The sequence below is a fragment of the Taudactylus pleione genome, unplaced genomic scaffold (genome assembly GCF_031769625.1).
Source record: "Taudactylus pleione unplaced genomic scaffold, aTauple2 ptg000513l, whole genome shotgun sequence".
NCBI lineage: Eukaryota > Metazoa > Chordata > Amphibia > Anura > Myobatrachidae > Taudactylus > Taudactylus pleione.
Genome location: NW_028284915.1, coordinates 1,379,061 through 1,401,094, shown reverse-complemented (window position 1 = coordinate 1,401,094; position 22,034 = coordinate 1,379,061). Strand labels below are relative to the sequence as shown.

At 42.9% G+C, this 22,034-nt stretch overlaps 1 protein-coding gene across 1 annotated transcript in view; it reads right to left on the bottom strand.

The window, feature by feature from the left end:
- The window catches only part of DDX60 (DExD/H-box helicase 60), a 379,348-nt gene that overhangs the window by 297,892 nt on the left and 59,422 nt on the right, over window positions 1–22,034 (bottom strand). Inside the window, exon 6 of the mRNA XM_088450288.1 lies at window positions 21,403–21,534. Coding sequence (XP_088306414.1) covers window positions 21,403–21,534 — 132 coding nt within the window. The remainder of the gene's footprint in view (window positions 1–21,402; window positions 21,535–22,034) is intronic.

Below are 22,034 nucleotides of genomic sequence, written 5' to 3'. Positions count from 1 at the left end.
TTGTCCAGGGGGTGCTCTGTCCATCAGGGGTGCTCTCCCCAAGTGCAAAAAAAATAAATATTTTTTCTGTGTTTGTGAATTGTGTGCGCAGTAGCCGCACGTGCATTAACAAAGTAGCGCCGAGCGTGTGCCTGTGTCATAAGTAAAGGGCCGGCTGGCTTGTCCGTTAAAGGGTGCTGTAACCCCCAAAGGGCACTCCAAACAAAATAAAAATATATATTTTTTTGTGTTTGTGAATTGTGTGCGCAGTAGCCGCACGTGCAACAACAAAGGAGCAGCGTCAAGCGTGCGCCTGTGTCCCATAAGTAAAGGGCCGGCTGGCTTGTCCGTTAAAGGGTGCTGTAACCCCCAAAGGGCACTCCAAACAAAATAAAAATATATATTTTTTTGTGTTTGTGAATTGTGTGCGCAGTAGCCGCACGTGCATCAACAAAGTAGTGCCAAGCGTGCGCCTGTGTCCCATAAATAAAGGGCCGGCTGGATTGACCGCTAAAGGGTGCTGTAACCCCCAAAGTACACTCCAAACAAAATAAAAAAATATTTTCTGTGTTTGTGAATTGTGTGCACTGTAGCCGCACGTGCAACAACAAAGGAGCAGCGTCAAGCGTGCGCCTGTGTCCCATAAGTAAAGAGCCGGCTGGCTCATTTCTTAAAGGGTGGTGTAACCCACAAAGTGCACTACTCTCCAGCAAAAATAAAAAAATATTTTCTGTGTTTGTGTGCGCCTTAGCCGCACGTATATATCAATATAACATAAATGGAGGACCAAACTTTCTCCGATAAAAATAAAATAGGGAAAGATCAAGAACCACTTCCTCCTAGTGCTGTTGCTGCTGCTGGGAGTTGTTCATCATCCCAGAGAGGAAGTAGGAACACCACTACTTTTACTAAACAATTGACCCTCCAACAGTCCTTAGCGAGGAGGATGAAGTACGACAGCAGTCATCCTGAAGCAAAACTTATAACTGAGGCCTTGACTGCTATGTTGGTGTTAGACGTGCGTCCAGTATCCGCGATTAGTGCAGTGGGATTTAGACAATTGATGGAGGTAGTCTGTCCCCGGTTCCAAATCCCGTCTAGATTCCACCTGCATCCTCAAAGCAGCAGCGACAAGCGTGCGTCTGTCTGTTAAAGGGTGGTGTAACCCTCAAAGTGCTCCAAAAAATAAAAAACTATTTATTTTATGTGTTTGTGACTTGTGTGCGATGTAGCCGCATGTGCATCAACACAGTAGCAGCGCCAAGAGTGCGCCTGTGTCATAAGTCAAGGGCCGGTTTGGACATCTGGTCCGGACAGAAGGACGTGCCAACAATTTCTGACAAGTCTACTGTCACTGCATATGATACTGTCCTCAAAGCAGCAGTGACAACCGTGCATCTGTCTGTTAAAGGGTGGTGTAACCCTCAAAGTGCACTCAACAAACAATAAAAAAATTCTTCTTTTTTTTTCTGTCTTTGTGAAATGTGTGGGCTGTAGCCGCACCTGCATCCTTAAAGCAGCAACGACAAGCGTGCGTCTGTCTGTTAAAGGGTGGTGACACCCTCAAAGTGTGCTCCACAAACAATAAAAAAATTCTTCTTTTTTTTCTGTCTTTGTGAAATGTGTGGGCTGTAGCCGCACCTGCATCCTTAAAGCAGCAGCGACAAGCGTGTGTCTGTCTGTTAAAGGGTGGTGTAACCCTCAAAGTGTGCTCCACAAACAATAAATAAATTCTTCTTTTTTTTCTGTCTTTGTGAAATGTGTGGGCTGTAGCCGCACCTGCATCCTTAAAGCAGCAGCGACTAGCGTGCGTCTGTCTGTTAAAGGGTGGTGTAACCCTCAAAGTGCGCTCCACAAACAATAAAAAAATTCTTCTTTTTTTTCCTGTCTTTGTGAATTGTGTGGGCTGTAGCCCCACCTGCATCCTCAAAGCAGCAGCGACAAGCATGCGTCTGTCTGTTAAAGGATTACATCGGTGACAGCATCCAAGTAGGCATGTCAGACAGTCCGTACATGTACTGGCAGGAAAAAGAGGCAATTTGGAGGCACCTTTACAAACTGGCTCTATTTTACCTGAGTTGCTCCCCCTCCAGTGTGCACTCCGAAAGAGTGTTTAGTGCAGCCGGGAACCTTGTCAGCAAAAGGCGTAGGAGGTTGCTTCCACAAAATGTGGAGAAGATGATGTTCATAAAAATGAATTATCAACTTTTCCAGGGAGACCAGCCTCCAGAACGTACAGAGGGACCTGTGGTGGTGGATTCCAGTGGGGACGAATTAATACTCTGTGAGGATGAGGATGTACACAACACTGAAGAGGGTGAGGAATTGGTGAATGAGGAGGATGAGGACGACATCTTGCCTCCTTAGAGCCAGTTTGTGCAGGGCCAGATTAATTGCCAGCTTGTTTTGTGGGGGCCCAAATGAACCAATCATTTCAGCAACAGTCGTGTGGCAGGCCCTGGCGCTGAAATGATTGGTTTGTTAAAGTGTGCATGTCCTGTTTATACAACATAAGGGTGGGTGGGAGGGCCCAAGGACAATTCCATCTTGCACTTCTTTTTTTTCTTTGCATTATGTACTGTTTGGGGACTAGTTTTTCAAATTGCCATCCTGTCTGCTACTGCAGTGTCACTCCTAGATGGGCCTCGTGTTTGTGCCGCCCACTCGTGTCGCTTAGCATAGTCATCCATCTACCTCGGTGCAACCTTTTGGACATAAAAACACTATTGTGAGGTGTGAGGTGTTCAGAATAAACTGGAAATGAGTGGAAATAAAGGTTTTTGAGGTTAATAATAGCATAGGAGCAGAAAAATCAACACATTCTGTGATTTTAGCTGTTTTTATGCTTTTTTTTAAAAAAATACAGATCCAAAACACAAAACCCAGAACCCAAAACACCGAAGGGTGGTTTTGGCAAAACCAATCCAGATCCAAAACACGAAGAAAGATCCAGATCCAAAACCAAAACACAAAACACGAAAAGTGGCCGGTGCACACCCCTAATATATATATATATATGTATGTTCGCGATGAACTCAAATCTTCACTTGGTCGTGACAGTGCTGTGGGGAAAAGAGCATGGTCACCGTTTTCCACCCGAGCACTGTAGAGCCAGGTGCAGGACTTTTGCTTTATGGTTGTATGTATATAAATACTGAACCAATTTTGATCTGGTTATTCACTGAAATCCTCTGAGTAACATGGCCTATACAAATCCTCTCTCCTCATCAGGAAGCCATTAAAGAGATAACTTACTGGGCTTCTTCTAGCAGCAGCTCCTCGTGTAATCTGGGGGGACGGAGATTGTAATATATACACTCCCTCTACAGTCTCTAGGTAGCAACTTTCACTCATATGCATAGGCACGCCCACTCTCATCAACTGACACTCCCCAGGTGATGTGTCTTTGGATACACTGTCTGCACACACAGCGTGCTGCTTTGGAACGCACAGACTGTAAGTTCCTGATAACATCTTCTGAGTGTTATTGTGTTGCTGCAGCAGGAAGTACTGAGTGAGGGGATGTGACTGGTAGCAGCAGTAGGTTATGATGGTATTTACTATACAGAGGTAGCAGAGTGTGTTGTTATGGTACTGTAATGCATGTGCAGCCAACTCCAGGGCCCAGTTATTATAGCACAGGCAGAGCAGATTCTGGTGTCCTCTTATTATGAGACAGATGGAGCAGACTCCTTTGTCCCTTTTTGATTCATGTGGATCAGACTCTGGTGTCCTGTTATGATACATATGGATCAGACTCTGGTGTCCTGTTATGATACATGTGGAGTAGACTGGTTTCATCGCGAGCGAAGCTGCAGGCAACAGCTAGTAAATCCATAATTTTGACAAAACTCACATCTTTAAAGTGAAACCTTTCAGAAATTGTAATTATGTAGATACAGCAGGAGATAAATACCCTCAGCGCAAATTTCAAAAGTCGACAATGACATTTATAATGTCAACACCACAATGGTGACAGGTATGATGTTGACAATGTTAAAATGTTGACAGGAAACTGGTCGTCATTCTCAGAATGTTGACAGGTGAAATTTCGACATTGTCAGAATGTCAACATTAAGTTTAAGCTGTAGATGGAAGGGTTGCGGAGGTTGGTTAGGGTTAGGCTTTGGGGGGTAGGGTTAGGCACTAGAGGCAGGGTTAGGGGTAGAGGTAGGGATATGGATAAGGGAGAAATACTCCCAGATCTGACCCAAAATTCACAGTCACATGACCGCCGGAACCCGGAAGCCATGCTAGACTCGATGCAGCCATTGGGAGCAGGTAAGTCACTGCTGGGCCAACGGGCAATTTGTTGACTTTCTAATATGTTTATATTTCATCACTGTCTATGTGATGAATGTCGACATGGGCAATGCTGACATTATGACAATGTCGATGTGATGAATGTCAACATATCATACCACACCCGGGAAAATATCAGTTACTTCCTAAAATTGTAATTTAAATAATTTCTCTGGGTCGGTTACCACCATAATGTTCTCTACTACTTATAACTATAAATATTGTTTCTTGAAGGAAAGGCATTCAATCCATATTTAAATGCAGTTAGTTACTGTGCCATGAACACCCTATGCAAAAACGACACATACCTACACTTTAAAGAACTCCTTTCTGTGCTGAAAAAAACCTTATTTTTTTCCTATTTGCGACTGATAATCCTTTGTCCTCTGTTTAGTTCTTGGCTCAGAAAATAGAATTCAATAACAATTTCTATTGACCTGGGATAAGTATTTACTAGAGATGAGCAGGTTCGGTTTCCTAGAAACTTATCCCACCCGAACTTACTGATTACAAGTGAATCTGAGCTGTCGCTCGGGAATTCCCACCAGGCTCGTAATCCAAAATGAGGCAAAATTAAATTTTCCCGGCATCAGATCTCACGTGTTTTGGATTCGATATAAGTCCCTCCCACGGTGATTTGGGCATCAATTCACAGCGGACACCGGATGGAGAGCACAGTACATGCACACATCCCAGAGCTCCTCCATACAGGGCAGCAGGCAGCATTATTTTATTTTTTTGTAACCGGTGCACACAGAGGGCCTGATTCAGACCCACTCGCAAGCGCTATGCGCTCGCAAGCGGGTCGATGGTGGCCCAGTGCACACTGCGCGTGCCCCAGAGCGAGCACAAAAAGCACTCGCTATGGGAATCACTACAAAAGGGGTGGCTGTTGATGTTGTAGGCGTGGCGGGGGGTGGCTTCACAAATGGAGGCGTTCCCATGCGAACGCCTGCCGTTTGTGGGCTGCCCTACTGACATCACTAGTGATGTCAGTAGGTGGACTTCCTGCTCTAATAGTACAGGAAGTCCACTGGGGCTTGCGGCAACGAGACCCTACCGCAAGGGTCTCGTCGCAAGCCCGATGGTCGTGATGGTCTTGACCATCGCGACCATCATCATGGCCGCTCGCATAAGCTGTGGGTGGCAACCCACAGCTATGCGTGCGGCCAAGAGGCCGCAACAAAAAAAAAACCACATGCCCTGATTCAGAGCGAGCGCACACTTTTTGCGAGCCCAGAGAGCCCCCAGATCGCCTCCTAATATACAGGGCAGTTAGTATTATATTCTTTTACTGGTGCACACAGACCACCCCAAAGTTCCTCCTAATGTACAGGGCAGCATTATATTGTTTTTTTTTACTGTTGCACACAGCATCCAGTGCTCCTTCTAATATACAGGGCATCATTATATAGTGCTCCTTCTAATATACAGGGCATCATTATATTAGTGCACACAGGGCCTGATTCAGAGCCGGACGCTATTTGCGAACGGTCGTTCAGAAAAAGGGCTCGCTCTTTGCGGTCTGTTGACGCCTCTATGTCTGAGCGAGCGAACAAAACATGTGCTCGCTATTTTGTAAAGACGCCCCCTGGCCATTCGCATCATACGTCATCTCCGCTATTTATTCGATTAATCGAGTACATCGAAAGGCGTCTGAACTGCTCGCAGTGCTTGTGGTAGGTTTTACTACCCGCAATCACTGCGAGCAGTTCAGGCTAAAAGACAACCAAGTGACGTGGTCGATGACGCTGCTTTGTTAATTATGCACACCCATTAAACGCTCGTTTTGACCGTTTGGCACTCCTGCGTTCGGATCTCCACTCCCCGTTTTCAAGCACCTTCCCCTGTTACCACCCACAAACGCCTCATTCTGTCACTCAAATTAGCAGGCCCTCGCTGTTTTGCGAGTGCATGATTTCCGACCGCAATGACTGGTTGGCGCAAGCGCATTACAACCCATACGCATGCGCAGATGTGCGAACATCGCTCGGAGCGAATGAGCCGCCGCTTACGAGCGGCTCTGAATCAGGCCCACAGCCCCTAGAGCTCCTCCTAATTTACCGGCAGTATTCATTGGCAATCATTAACCTTTTAATGGTGCACTGCACAGTCACACTAGTGTTGTAGCTTATCTACCCACAGTGCAGCCCAGAGCTCCTAATACAGGGGCAACATTAACCCTTGGTGCACACTAGTGTGTTTTGTTTTTTTGTCACTGACCTCAATGCAGCCCAGAGCTCCCAATACAGGGCAGCATTAACACTTTATTGGTGAACACTGGTGCCTGCAAAAGTTTTTGGTGTGTGCAACCATTACTATAATATACAGTGCATCTGGAAAGTATTCACAGCGCTTCACTTTTTCCACATTTTGTTATGTTACAGCCTTATTTCAAAATGGAATAAAATAATTTTTGTCCTCAAAATTCTACACACAATACCCCATAATGAGAACGTGTAAAAAATATTTTTGAGATATTTGCAAATTTAATAAAACTAAGAAATCACATGTACATAAGTATTCACGGCCTTTGCCATGAAGCTCAAAATTGAGCCCAGGTGCACCCTGTTTCCATTGATCATCCTTGAGATGTTTCTACAGCTTAATTGGAGTCCACCTGTGGTTAATTCAGTTGATTGGATATGATTTTGAAAGGCATACACCTGTCTATATAAGATCCCACACTTGACAGTGCATGTCAGAGCACAAACCAAGCAAGAAGTTCAAGGAATTGTCTGTAGACCTCCGAGACAGGATTGTCTCGAGGCACAAATATAGGGAAGGGTACAGAAAAATATCTGCTTTGAAGGTCCCAATGAGCACAATGGCCTCCATCATCCATAAATGGAAAAAGTTCGGAACCACCAGTACTCTTCCTAGAGTTGGCCTGCCATCTACACTGAGTGATCGGGGGAGAAGGGTCCTAATCAGGGAGGTGACCAAGAACCCGATAGTCACTCTATCAGAGCTACAGCATTCCTCTGTGGAGAACCTTTCAGAAGGACAGCCATCTCTGCAGCAATCCACCAATCAGGCCTGTATGGTAGAGTGGCCAGACAGATGCCACTCCTTACAAAAAAGCACATGGCAGCCCACCTGGAGTTTTCCAAAATTGCACCTCAAGGACTCTCTGACCATGACGAAACAAAGATTGAACTCTTTGGCGTGAATGCCAGGTGTTATGTTGGGAGGAAACCAGGCACCGCCCATCACCGTGCCAATACCATTCCTACAGTGAAGCATGGTGGTGGCAGCAGCATGCTGTGGGGATGTTTTTCAGTGGCAGGAACTGGGAGACTAGTCATGATAGAGGAAAGGATGAATGCAGCAATGCACAGAGACCTCCTGGATGAGAATCTGCTCCAGAGCGCTCGACCTCAGACTGGGGCGACGGTTCATCTTTCAGCAGGACAATGACCCTAAGCACACAGCCAAGATATCAAAGGAGTTGCTTCAGTCAAACTTTGTGAATGTCCTTGAGTGGCCCAGCCAGAGCTCAAACTTGAATCCAATTGAACATCTCTGGAGAGATCTGAAAATGGCATTCACATCCAACCTGATGGAGCTTGAGAGGTGCTGCAAAGAGGAATGGACGAAACTGCCCAAAGATAGGTGTGCCAAGCTTGTGGCATCATATTCAAAAAGACTTGAGGCTGTAATTGCTGCCAAAGGTGCATGAACAAAGTATTAAGCAAAGGCTGTGAATATTTATGTACATGTGATTTCTTGTTTTTGTTTTTTTTATTAAATTTGCAAAAATCGCAAAAAATCTTTTTACACGTTGTCATTATGGGGTATTGTGTGTACAATTTTGAGGACAAAAACAAATTTATTCCATTTTGGAATAAGACTGTAACATAACAAAATGTGGAAAAAGTGAAGCGTTGTGAATACTTTCCAGATGCACTGTACATTTACCAAACAAGCTGTAACTACAAGCATTCTTGAATAAAACAAATGTTTGCAAATCTGTGATCACTTACAAAATCAAATATAATTTCATACATGAAATTGCAGTGCAATATTTACACACTGTTATGTTGGAAATTGTGCAACGTTCGAAAAGAATATAAACGCTAATATACAAGATGTGATGTTAAAAAGCAATTTTTGTAAGTATATGGAAAATATAAAATATGATTTAAATGTACAAAAAGTTGTTTATTATTTTACTTCATTCAATTTTATTTATTTAACTTTAACAGCATATTTTTGCAAATCCACAGCTAAGAAATTGCAACTGCATTAAGAATAGTGTACAACTATTTTCATTGCATTCAAGTGCATACTGCTCTTTGGGCCTGATTCAGAGCTGCTCGCAATTAGCGCTCGCTCGTTCAGAAAAAGGGGGTGGCTATTCAAATGAACCGTACGCTCCTTGCGGTCTGTTGCCGCCTCTATGTCTGAACGAGCGAACAAAACATGCGCTCGTTTATTTGATAAAAACGCCTCCTGGCCGCTCGCATCATACGTCATGTCCGCTATTTATTAGATTAATCGAGTACATCGAACAGCGTATGAACTGCTCGCTATTCTTGTGGTTGGTTTTTCCTACAACAATTTTGCGAGCAGTTCTGACTATAAAACAACCAAGTGACGTGGTCAATGACGCTGCTGTATCAATTATGCACACCCATAAAACGCCCGCTTTGACCTTTAAGCACGCCTGCGTTCTGATCTCCACTCCCCGTTTTCAAGCACCTTCCCATGTTACCACCCACATACGCCTCATTCTGTCACTCAAAATAGCAGGCACTCGCTATATAGCGAACAAATGATTTTCGGCCGCACTGACTGGTTCGCGCATGCGTATTGTAAACCGTACGCATGCGCAGATGTGCGAACATCGCTCGGAACGAGCGTACTGCCGCTTACGAGCGGCTCTGAATGAGGTCCTTTGGGCCTGATTCAGAGCCGCTCGCAATTAGCGCTCGCTCGTTCAGAAAAAGGGGGTGGCTATTCAAATGAACCGTACGCTCCTGGCGGTCTGTTGCCGCCTCTATGTCTGAACGAGCGAACAAAACATGCGCTCGTTTATTTGATAAAAATGCCCCCTGGCCGCTCACATTATACGTCATGTCCGCTATTTATTAGATTAATCAAGTACATCGAACAGCGTATGAACTGCTCGCTATTCTTGTGGTTGGTTTTTCCTACAACAATTTTGCGAGCAGTTCTGACTATAAAACAACCAAGTGACGTGGTCAATGACGCTGCTGTATCAATTATGCACACCCATAAAACGCCCGCTTTGACCATTAAGCACGCCTGCGTTCTGATCTCCACTCCCCGTTTTCAAGCACCTTCCCATGTTACCACCCACATACGCCTCATTCTGTCACTCAAAATAGCAGGCACTTGCTATATAGCGAACAAATGATTTTCGGCCACACTGAATGGTTCGCGCATTGGTATTATAAACCGTACGCATGCGCAGATGTGCGAACATTGCTCGGAACAAGCGTACTGCCGCTTACGAGCAGCTCTGAATGAGGTCCTTTGTTCCAAGACTTCTGTGTACCACTGCTTTCCTGGACATTGGGCCTGATTCAGAGCCGGACGCTCTGACCAGAGCGCTCGCTCTGAATCAGGGCCCTCCTCCATGAAAATGGAGCGTCCTCCTGGACGCTCGTATAGCTGTGGGTCACCACCCACAGCATATACGAGCGTCCAAAAAGATGGTCGCGATGGTCTTGACCATCGCGACCATCGGACTTGCGACGGAGACCCTGCGGTAGGGTCTCGCTGCCGCAAGCCCAGGAGTGATTTTGGCTATATCAGAGCCAAAATCACTCCCACTGTCATCACTAGTGATGTCAGTGAGGCCGGCTTCAGACGGTAGGCGTTCCCATGGGAACGCCTCCGTCTGGCAGGCACGCCCCCGGCACGCCCACCAAAGGGGGCATGCTGTCAATCAACATCGACAGCATGCCCCCTTTGGTGCGAGACCCCGAGTGATGGAAAGCCTGTCCCTCCGTCGTGTGCATGCGCAGTGGGGAACATCGACCCACTTGCGAGCGTACTGCCGCTCGCGAGTGGGTCTGAATGACCCCCATTGTCATTATTTGCATTCCTGTAACCTTGCATTCATTAGAGCTTTCTGTATTACCCAGTGAATCTGAATTTGCCTCAGCTCGTTCGTTTATTTATTCATTCTGAGTCTAGTCTCCAAGACAGGATTATTATGTACTTTGTTTATCCTATATTCGCAGCCTGTTTATGTTTCTGCACTGTACCATGTGTACAGTACAGTATGTGCATAAATTTGGTTTGCTTCACATCCATAAATGTGGTACTACTGATCCTCCTAGGTATGCACTCACAGGGCAATTTTCTTTGAGACACCTGACAAGTTGTTTTTATCAATTTTTTAAGAAATACAGATTCAAAACCAAAATATTTGAAAGAGGTTTAGTCATAGCCAAAACATCATGATGATTTAGAAGCAAAACAAAAATGTGGGGGTCTTCACACATCTCTAATGTTAACATTAACACTGATGATCAGCAGAAGATGAGAACGTTCCAGATGTACAGTCTCCCTGTGTATAGTTCAAAGAGGGGAGCTAGGAATTGCCAATGACCATCAAAAGCTATTAACCATCTATGATTAACCGTCGATGGTTGTGCCGTTGATGGCAGAGATCTAATTGTTCTCCTCCATCAATAGAGCCCTATAATGTTTTTTTTCCTTCGTGCTGGGACATGGTGCCTAGCACTGCCCCCGATGTGACCTTCAAAGTCCCATCTCTGATTGGCCCGCTGCCCTGTCAGTAACAGAGCAGGGGTGGCCATAGGTGGGTACAACCATTGATTGTTCCCCGTCAATGTTTTTCATACCATCTAGGTTAAGCTGCATCCATCTGCATGATAATCTGCAGTGCTGGACTGGGATACTGCAACCTTTCAGCTGTGCGTTCATGTAGAGCAGCTGGAATCCATCTATACTTCATGGTTTACCAGCATAATGTAACCACCTTTTCAAAGAGACAAATTATGTTATCTGGATTTTGACAATATACTGTAGGTACATTAATAATGGTTCAGCACCTATTATTACTGGGAGATCATTGGCCACATACCATCTCTGCTGGGAAACCAGCAACAGCCACCACAATTCTCCAGAGGTAATGTTGCTCCTAATCAATTATCCCAATACAAGGGTTGATGATCAGCCAGCTTAGTAATATGTTTATCCAATTAACTACTTAACTAACACAGCCAACTGTGCTTCAGCTGACAAGGTGGCTGTGTTTTTGAAGAGGAAATCAATTCTATACATGTGCAGAATGGATCTCCCCGGACTCTCCTGCGGGCCCAACAATTTCTGACAGGTTTTGCCTGAAAAAATCATCAGTTAAGTGGTTAATTGTGGAGTGTAGTTATTTTAGAGTCTCATCTGCTTGCAATTGCCCAGCAACTATATGAATTCATTGTGGACAGAGAGACTGCTATTTTCTAAAGCATAACTGTATTTTTTTATTGTGAACGGTAGTGTCGTTTTATGCTATTTGTGCTATTTATGTGATTTATGTTGTTGTTTTTCTGGTACTACCAATATTATTTGTAAAATATGCATTTTTACACTTTTTGACCCTCATGTTTCTTATATGGGAATTAGTTGCTTTTGCGTTAGGCATTTACCCTGCGCAGTGAACCCATTTGTACTGAAATTTCGTGAAGGACTCATCAGCTTATCACTTTCTAACAACTATACAGAACCAATGTTAAAATCTGTACTTAGGATATTTACCTCAGAAAGACCTATAAACAGCTGTCTAATCAAATTAATTCTTTATTTACTAACAGACTGCAACACTATACTATTGTGCACCAGTCTCATATAGGGCTCTATTTACTACAATCCGCATATTAAATGCGGATTGTAGTGTGATATTACCGAGTGAATTTGCATTACGAATTCAGGCAATATCACAGGGATTTACTATAAATCCCTTGCAGGGACAGAGCTTGCGATAAAGCTCTGACCCTGCGGATCCCATCCGCACTCTAGTCGCGGTATTTTCGGAAAAAATACCGCGACTAAGAGCCCGCGCATGCGCCGACCGACCACCGCTACTACCCCTCCACCGACGCTAAGCCCCGCCCCCCGGCGCTAGGCCCTGCCCCCCGCGACCCCCCCTCCCTTCATTACACTTACCTGCATCCTCCTGGCCTCCGGTGATCTTCTCCGGGCTTCCCGATCAGGTGATCTCCCATACTGCACTGGGGCCCGATCACCTGATGACCGGGCCCCAGTGTACTATGGGAGACCAGCTGACCGGAGAGGAGCCATCACCGGAGGCCCGATCACCGGTCCCTGGATTCAGGTAAGTAAAAAAAAAATGTTTAATTTTTTTTTTTTCTTTTTTTTACAGTAATCAGCTTGCGGTCTGCTTAGACCACATAGCTGATTACAGGTACCGGCTCCCGCCTCTGCTCTCCCCGTTAGAGCAGAGTGGGAGCCCGGTAACCAGGGGAGACCCTGGATAACGCCACCTCCAGGTGGCGTTATTATCACAGGGCTTCCCCCGGTATTTTTTTACAATTTATTTTTAGTAACTTAGGTCGGATCACATTTCCCATTACAATTATGGGAAATGCGATCTGCTTTACTAAAAATAAGTGATACTGGGGGTTGGAGTAGAATTTTACTAATTCTACTCCAATTGCCCTGTAATAACTACAGGTGAAACTAAAATAATGTGAAAAGGGTGTGAAAACACCCTTTTTCACTTTATTTTAGTAAAAATAATGTTAATAAATAGAGCCCATAGAGATAAAAATTCACTGGAATTAGAGTTTGAACATAAACAAATCTGGGTTTAAAACTACTTTTATGTAGAGATGTGTATGTAGCCCAATGGTTTCATTTTGGCATAACCACCCACAAAAATGTTGGTTTAGGAAAATCCTCCCATAAGTGTTTTGGTTCTGTTTCGGTTTTGGTTTTGGATTTCTGTGCAATTCATGAAAACTGCTAAAATCACATAATTTGGGCATTTTTTTGTTCCTACAGTATTATTAACCTCAAAAACATTAATTTCCAGTACTTTCCAGTCAATTTTGATCACCTCACAGCTCGCAATATTTGCCAATATTTTCACTAATATTTGCCAAAGGCTGTAGTTAGCTGGCTGGTTAAAGTAAGCAACAGAGCAGCATTACAAACACATGGCATTTAAAAAAAATCTAGCATATCTATGAAACATAGGGTCATGGTAATGGCAGACAGGATGGGATTTTAATAAACTATATGATGCTATAGAATATTTTAATTAATCAAGAACTAGATAAGAGTCCAGCACAGGTAAATGGGGATGGAGTACTTAGTGGAAGCTACTGTAGGTACACTTCTAAACAATTACCCAATGTTACTGTAGTTTACCTTTTTTCGGGAGTACAGGCACATATTCCCATTTTCAGGCACACGTTTCACCGTATTTTGAAGGACGAATGTTGCATTGCATCTTTTGTAATTGGATTGACTGAAAACCCATATATGTGATATCAGCGAAAAGTGACACATTCGGGTGAAGGGTACGATAAGTTCACACATGCGAAAACTTAACATTTTCACATCTAATTGAATCCGGCCCATAGTGTGTCCTCCATCCACATCTGAGTCAGGACCATTGTATCAGCATTTTAACTGAGTGAATCTGAAAACATACCATGTTTTGCACACACAAATAAATTTTGTGGTTTAGATTCTCTTAAAAAAATGACAGTTGCAATCAGGACATGTCTGTGGCCTAAAAAAATTCTGGACATTTTTGGCATTCAGCAATCTCAAGTAGAAGATTGCAGCAGCTCGAACAACAGTTCCATTTGCCATGCCACCAACTGAAGCAAGAGGTAGTATCCAGGTGGAATTCTACCCATTTACCCATTATACAGTATGCTTCAGCGACTAGAGAAACACCAACAAGTTATCCCTATGTCATGAAATAAGGACTGGGAGAGGGGGTCCATTGTACCTTAGTCCAGCACAGTGGACAATACTCTATGTCCAATGCACACTAATAAAACCACTTGAAATTGTAACCAATGAAATGAGTTCAGACCTACTGTCTGAGTCAGGTGATTTCCTTAATTAAACAACTGGAAAAGCAGCTAGAGAAGCTGATAGAGGAGATGAAACAAAGTTATTTTTCTAAGTATATTGGACTTATTGATTGATTGATTTCACTATTAATATAACTATTACAAAAAACAAATTGGAGACATGTAAAACACTATTAAAAAACAAGCTTATAAAATTTCAATGAGTTTTTAAAGTGAAAACTGATACCAAACAGCAAATCACAGGCCTCAGATTTCAAGGCAGAGAAACAGCCTAGTCAAAGTCGATAATTATTAATTATATGATTATATGATTTGATGATATTACTCTGTACCTGTGCAGAAGCTGCATGAAATGGTGCCTATAAGCCTGGATGAGAAGCTGGTGATGGATGACATTGCAAGATACAAAAAAGCTTGAAATCCACAGAAAATTGCAGTAATATAACTGCCTGTCATACACAATCTGGCAAGGCTCATAATGAAACATGGTGCAGGATGGAATTGTCCTTGGGTGCTCCCAACTACCCTTATGTTATATATTAAAGAGTACATGCACAGTTTAACAAACAAAGCAGTTCAGCGACAGGGACTGACAATTTTTGGCTGAAGAGCAAGCTAACAATTAGTCTAAGGCAGCTAACAGTGTTGTAAATTTTGTCATCGTTGGGAGATGTCATTATAATCCTCATCCTCACTCTCATCAGTGTATTATTCAACATCACACAATATTAGCTCATCCCCACTGGAATCCATTGTTACAGTAAAGTCCATGTACTGTGTAGTAAATTGTGGCACAGGTCTTCCTAATTGAATTTGTAGTTAATTATGATGAACATCAGTTTTTCCAGTTTTTTTTGGGAAGTAGCATCTTATGCCGATCACTTACAAGGTTCTCGGCTGTGCTAGACAATTTTTCAGAGTACACACTAAAGGGTGGGCATCTTAAATAAAGCAAAGCTGGTTTGTAGAAGGTGCTCCAAATTGCCTTTTTTTCTCCCAATATTCAAAAGGATTGTATGACATGCTAATTTGTACATTGTCATTGAAATAATCCTCCTCTATTTTATTGATGCTTACTGTGTCTTTTAGAGTAATGCCAGTGGTGTCAATAATTGTGCCAATTCTCTTAAGCCTGACTAGTTGTCATAATAATGTTTCACTCTGGTGAATTGAGTTGACTCATCACCGTCACCAGTGGTTCTCTTGGTATAGATAATTTTTTTTCTGGCATCACTTGCAGGAGAAACTGTAACAGGAAACATTGTCATGTTATGTGCCACTTGAGCTGACAACTTTCTCTCAAGAAGCTCTTTGCATCTCTTAAGATCTGTGTCAGCGGAAAAATTAGACATTATGTATGACTAGGATTAAGCATGGTTGCCAAAATGTAGTGATCCAATTTCAAGATGTAGCAAAATCTAAGTCCAATATACTTAGAAGAATCACTTTGTTTCATCTCCTCCTTCAGCTTCTCTAGCTGCTTTTCCAGTTGTTTAATTAAGGAAATCACCTGACTCAGAGAGGCAGTGTCTGAACTCATTTCATTGGTTACAATTTCAAGTGGTTTTATTAGTGTGCATTGGACATAGAGTATTGTCCATTGTGCTGGACTATGGTACAATGGACCCCCTCTCCCAGTCCTTATTTCTTGACATTGGGATAACTTGTTGGTGTTTCTCTAGTGGCTGAAGCATACTGTATATTGGGTAGTATTCCACCAGGATACTACCTCTTGCTTCAGTTGGTAGCATGGCAAATGGAACTGTTGTTCGAGCTGCTGCAATCTTCTACATGAGATTGCTGAATGCCAAAAATGTCCAGAAATTTTTTAGGCCACAGACATGTCCTGATTGCAACTGTCATTTTTTAAGAGAATCTAAACCACAAAATTTATTTGTGTGTGCAAAACATGGTATGTTTTCAGATTCACTCAGCTAAAATGCTGATACAATGGTCCTGACTCAGATGTGGATGGAGGACACACTATGGGCCGGATTCAATTAGATGTGAAAATGTTAAGTTTTTGCATGTGTGAACTTATCGCACCCTTCACCCGAATGTGTCACTTTTCGCTGATATCACATATATGGGTTTTTAGTCAATCCAATTACAAAAGACGCAATGCAACATTCGTCCTTCAAAATACGGTGAAACGTGTGCCTGAAAATGGGAATATGTGCCTGTACCCCCGAAAAAAGGTAAACTACAGTAACATTGGGTAATTGTTTAGAAGTGTATTATTGGGCAAAATAATAATAGGGTTTGGGGTTTTTATGTTATGTCAAATGGCTGCAATATGCATTTTATTTACAGTGGAAAAATGATAGAAAGCTAGTATTTTGGGGCAAAATAAACACTTCAGTTAAACTAGGGGTACATAAAAATGGACGCAACTATATTTTTGTGTAATTTTAGGGCTCTTTTTAAAAAAGTAAAAAATACACCTGTTGCAGCCACCTGCAATCCCAAAAACACTTGTCCCATCCATACAGCTCCCCAAATTACCTACTAAATAAAGCTGCATACACATGGTATGGATCTGTACCACCAATGAATTGAAAGATATCTTTGAAAGATATCTTTCAATGAAGGCATCCTGCCACATCTCTGAACAGGCAAAGTTTACAATATCGTGCAAGTTGGACTGTATGTACGGACGATCATAAATATCGTTATCGTTCATGCGGGAATGCGCATCGTTGATCTTTCACTGCATAAAAATGAATCATATGAATCATATACCATTGAACGATATCGTTATCGTTTATATCATTCATAGATATTGTACCGTGTGTATGCACCTTTACTTTAAACCCATTTTTTCAACACTTTTTAAATTTTGACCTCAAAAATTACATGTCATTATTAGGGGGAATTAAGTTAATAAAAAAATTATTTTTGCCTAAGTAGTCATTAGGAGGGTTCTGAACCAAGCCCCCACATTTTTAGGGATTTCGCAAATTTTTTCACCTTCTCAGAGATGGTGAAAACTATTTAATGCTTTTAGCTGCACAAAATTTGCATGTGTTGAAAAGCCGCTGCTAATAGGATAGCCGATATACATTTTTGGCAAAAAGTTCACACCAGTGTAAACTTTTTGCCAAACCGTGGCTTTTCACGGCTAATCGAATTTGGCTCTATGTCTTTGGACTGGGTCTAAATTTTTTTTGTTTTCAGAAGACCTTGGATTCTACCTGGAAAATGAGACTTACCCACTATAAAGAACAATATTATTTCGAATTTTTCACCATTACCCCAACACTTACTGCCACCAGTGGTGCAGAGAATAACCCTGGGCTTTCAGCCTAGGGCTAGTTGATTCTCTGGAGGGGGTACACTATTTTATTTTTGGGGACCCCATTTTCTGGTGATTACCATCCCTGGACTGACCAATTTGGGGCTGGATAATGCTTTGGTAGGGGGCCCCCCCGGATTAAACTGCAGCAACCAAGAAGACCCGATGCTTCCGGCGGCTCCATTCCAGGAAACGCAGGTCAGAAGCAGAGAGAGAGGAGGGTTGAAAGAGGGAATAGGGGGCAGACAGATGGAAGCAGGCAGTTAGTATTGTAGGGGGTGAAAAAGAGAGGGAATCAGTTAGTGAGAAGGGCAGGGTATGAGAAAGGAGCAGGCAGGGAGAAGTGTGGGGGTGAGAAGTACAATGGGGTGATATGGAAGCAGGGGCCAAAGGGGGGGATTCAATCTCCACATCCCCACCTCTAAATTCCCACTTCAAGCACTATATATATATATATATATATATATATATATACACATATCTATGTATATCTGTGTTTGTGTGTATATGTATATAGAGAGGTGAAGCCCTGTCCCTAACATGCTGTGGCCACACCCCCTCCAGGGGGGGCCTGGAAAGTTGCTGTACCAGGATTTCTCTTGGCAGCCCTGGTTGGTTATGCTTTTGTTGTTATGCTCATGTTGATTTTTTTTTCCGTTTTTTGACCCTTTATTTTACCTATAACATAAACAAGCACTGAAGAGATCACATTGATCTGTGCAGTGCTCAGCGGATTCTCTTTTAGAAGGGGCAAATATGACTGAACTCTCACATCATGCAAGACAATCAGTATCACCATCGAAAAACAAAATAGACAGGCAAACATGATTCTTAGTAAATCCATCTGCGAGCATGACAAACACACACAAGTATGAGCAATGCCCAGCGTGTTTTTTAATGACCAAACACAATTCTTAGTAAATTTACCCCTAAGAGAGGTTAAGCTGTGTAATTCTTTACCAAATGAGGTGATCATAGTAAATTAATAAACAAAATGTAAAAATGGTTTAGATGATTTTATTGAAATTGTATTTGTAGTTAGAATTATCTAACCCTTGATTTCGGTCACCATACTACTTATTTGTGTGTTGCAGCAATGTTTACAAACCATGTTCTTTGTTAGACGCTGCGGTACCCTTGTGGTGCCATATAAAGAATAATAATAATAATTCATAGAGGGTATTGTGAAGATGATTAATCCAAGGAAACATGTTTTTTACAGTTTAATGCATTTGAACCCTAAACTTAAGCAGAAGCTACTGTATATTGCTTGACAGTGATTCCAATTGAATTCAAATATTTGAATTCAATACAAACAAATTAAATTAGATTAAAATAAAACAAACATCGGCTGTATTCCCCATTTTGAAAATCAATTTGGAATAATTTTTCCAGCCACAGTGCATATAATAGACATGTAATAGAAATATCAATTAAGTAATGCAAATAGTCAGGACTTTATACAGTATAATATAGCTGGTTGTAGTCAAACTAATGATTAAGAACAATCAGCTAGATGGGTTAAGCCGCAACCAGCCATTCAGTGACTAGAAAGCAGGGGCATAACTAGGGAGTTTTGCTCCCACCTCTATCAGTCCTCAGGCCTAATTATCCCACGGGCCTAGTGCCCGACAACATGGTGATCTAAGGAGGGATTAATGGTAGCTTACCTGTGCGGTCCTCAGTTGCATTCTTCTGCCCCTGGCCCGTCCTGGCCAGCAGCAGAGCCGCAGGAGCTCTTTTGTTTTTAGGCTGGCATCTTCTGGCCTCTTCCATGGTTGTTGGAGCTTTTCCCGTGATGTCTGCATCCTCTGCCTGCTGCCACCAAACTGACTTTTCTGCCCAGCGGCATCTGAAGTCAGATGTCGCAGGCGGAGCCAGCCATGAATCGGCGAGTCACGATAGGCTCGCTGTGGCCACTTTCTATTGGCTGCCAGTCCGCAAGCTGTAATTTGCTAACGGGCGGCGACAAATTCAAATGGCTGCCAAATGTCATCCTCAACTGGGGATAGTCCAGTGGGATGTGCACTGGAATCCCAGTGCTGGAATCCCAGGCCGCCGGCTCCTCTGCTGGGCCTGTCAGATGGCGCCATGGGCAAGGTGCCCCACATGCACCCCCCTGGTAATGCCACTGCTAGAGAGCACTGCTGATGGTCATTATTACTGTGTCTCACTTCACCACTCCTGCAGTAAGAGATAGGCTGCCTGACAAGTGTAAATGGGTCCTGGTATTTCAATTGCAATTATGTGAGGGCTCCTTTACTGAACTAAGCCTATGTTTGCCCATCCTTTTCCTCCCCCATTCTGCTTTTTCATGCAAAAGGGGTTTTAAGCATAAGCTGAGTCATAATCTGCATACAGACATGTGTGTATATATTTTGAGCATGTGCATGCTCAATACAGATATTCATATTTTATGCAAATTAAACAGATGTACAGATGTGTTTTCATACACTGTGGCTTCAGTCACGGCAAATATCCCCTCTCGGCGAGCTAGGCATCTTTCTCGCTCAAAATATGCATCTTACAACTGTGAATAAAACAACTGGAAGTGACAAAAATACTTAGCTAGATTGCACTGATCAATTCAATGTGCAACATTTGTATATCTGTGTGCGATTGAGTCTGAATTTGTATATTAATAGCTGTGATGCAGCGGTTGTTGGTCAGTGACTTTGTACATGTATTTACATTATTTAAATTCCTGGGCAGTTAAGGTTGCAGCCCCATGTCTCTAGTACACTTTGAGTGGTGGGTCGCTGTGTCTGCTAAGCAAATAAGATGCAAATTTTTTTTTAAAAAGGATGGTATGCTACACCTCTCAGATCGGACCAGTCACTCAGGGCCTCTCACGTCATATGGTGTATTGTAACTGCTAGGTGTATGAGTACTAGACATGTGCACATAACCCAGTGTTTTGGTTTTGGCAAAACCACCTTGGAATGTTATGGTTATGTTTTGGCAAAATCACCTTCATGGGTTTTGGTTCTTTTCTATTTTGGTTCTGTATTTCATTAGAATTGATAAAATTATTTTGCCTTGTTTACATGCAATCAAAAACCAACTTACAGCAAACCTGAGCCAAGACTCTGTTTTACTCGGATCCCCAAAAGTGATCCGAGCTGGGGTTGATTAAATTTGGAACCCTATAGTTCGGGTGTGTTCGATTTTCTGAAAAACCTACTGAAAAAACACGTCTGTATTTCAAACACTACTTGCCTACCCTCCCGATTTGGTCGGGAGCCTCCCGAAAATCGGGTGCCGCTCCCGACCTCCCGGGAAGGCAGGCAATCCTCCCGGCCCTGGCGATGTGCCCGCACCCCCCCGCACTTTTAGGTAAAAACACCGGCAGCAGGGGGGCCGGTGACGCGATTCGCGCTGAATCGCGTCATCGTGGCTCCGCCCCCGGCTGCACAATGCCATTAATCACGGCATTGTGCAGAGGGGGTGGAGCCACGATGACGCGATCGCGCTGTCACGCCCCATGCTCCGCCCCCAACAACATGTCTGGTGCCGAGCCCCGCCCCCTTTTGCCACGTCACGCCCCCAGCCCTGTAAGCCCGACAGCTCCCTCCCGGAAGGAGGGAGCTAAAAGTCGGCAAGCCTAGCCTAAACACTGGCAACTGTCACCCTAGGGATTTGATTGCATTTTTCTGCATCAACACATTAAGAATTTATGAATAGACAAACTTTATAGATCATTGTCTTTTTATCAACTTTACTGTAGTCAACATACTTTTAATGAGATCAACATACCTGTACATTGTAAGAGTTTTCCAATTCTGCATGTAATCTCAGTGCCACAGAGCATGAAACAACACAAGCAATCTCCCTTATATCAGGTTGTTCATTCAGATATGTAGAAAGAAGTGAAATGCATTTGTGTACCTATAAAATATACAGAAACATTACAATAGTTATATTCCACTATTATTCTACATTGGTATTTCATTATTTATAACATGATTTGTCAGTTTTATCCATAGCAACTAGCTTACGCTGGGCATACACTATACAATTATCTGTCAGATGTTTGTCCAATCTGGATGGTTGCAATGAAATGACAATTGTCCATTTGCTCACAAACACTGAAAAACAGACAAAAGTTGTCATTCAGACAAATTGGTTAAAATAAATTAATTTAACCAGTTTGAATCATCATTTTTGTCCATTTTCTAGTGTTTAAGATCATATGGTCGATTGTCATTGGCTCCCATACATTACCAGATTTTCATTCCAACCAGCCAGATTGGACAGATATCTGATAGATAGGGCCGCATTCAATATGCCACGATAAGCCGTATTCAGCAGAATGTTTCTGCCGATGCGGTCATTTCACCAGGCGAAAACTTATCCCCGTATTCAATTCCAAAGCTGGTGCAAAAAGG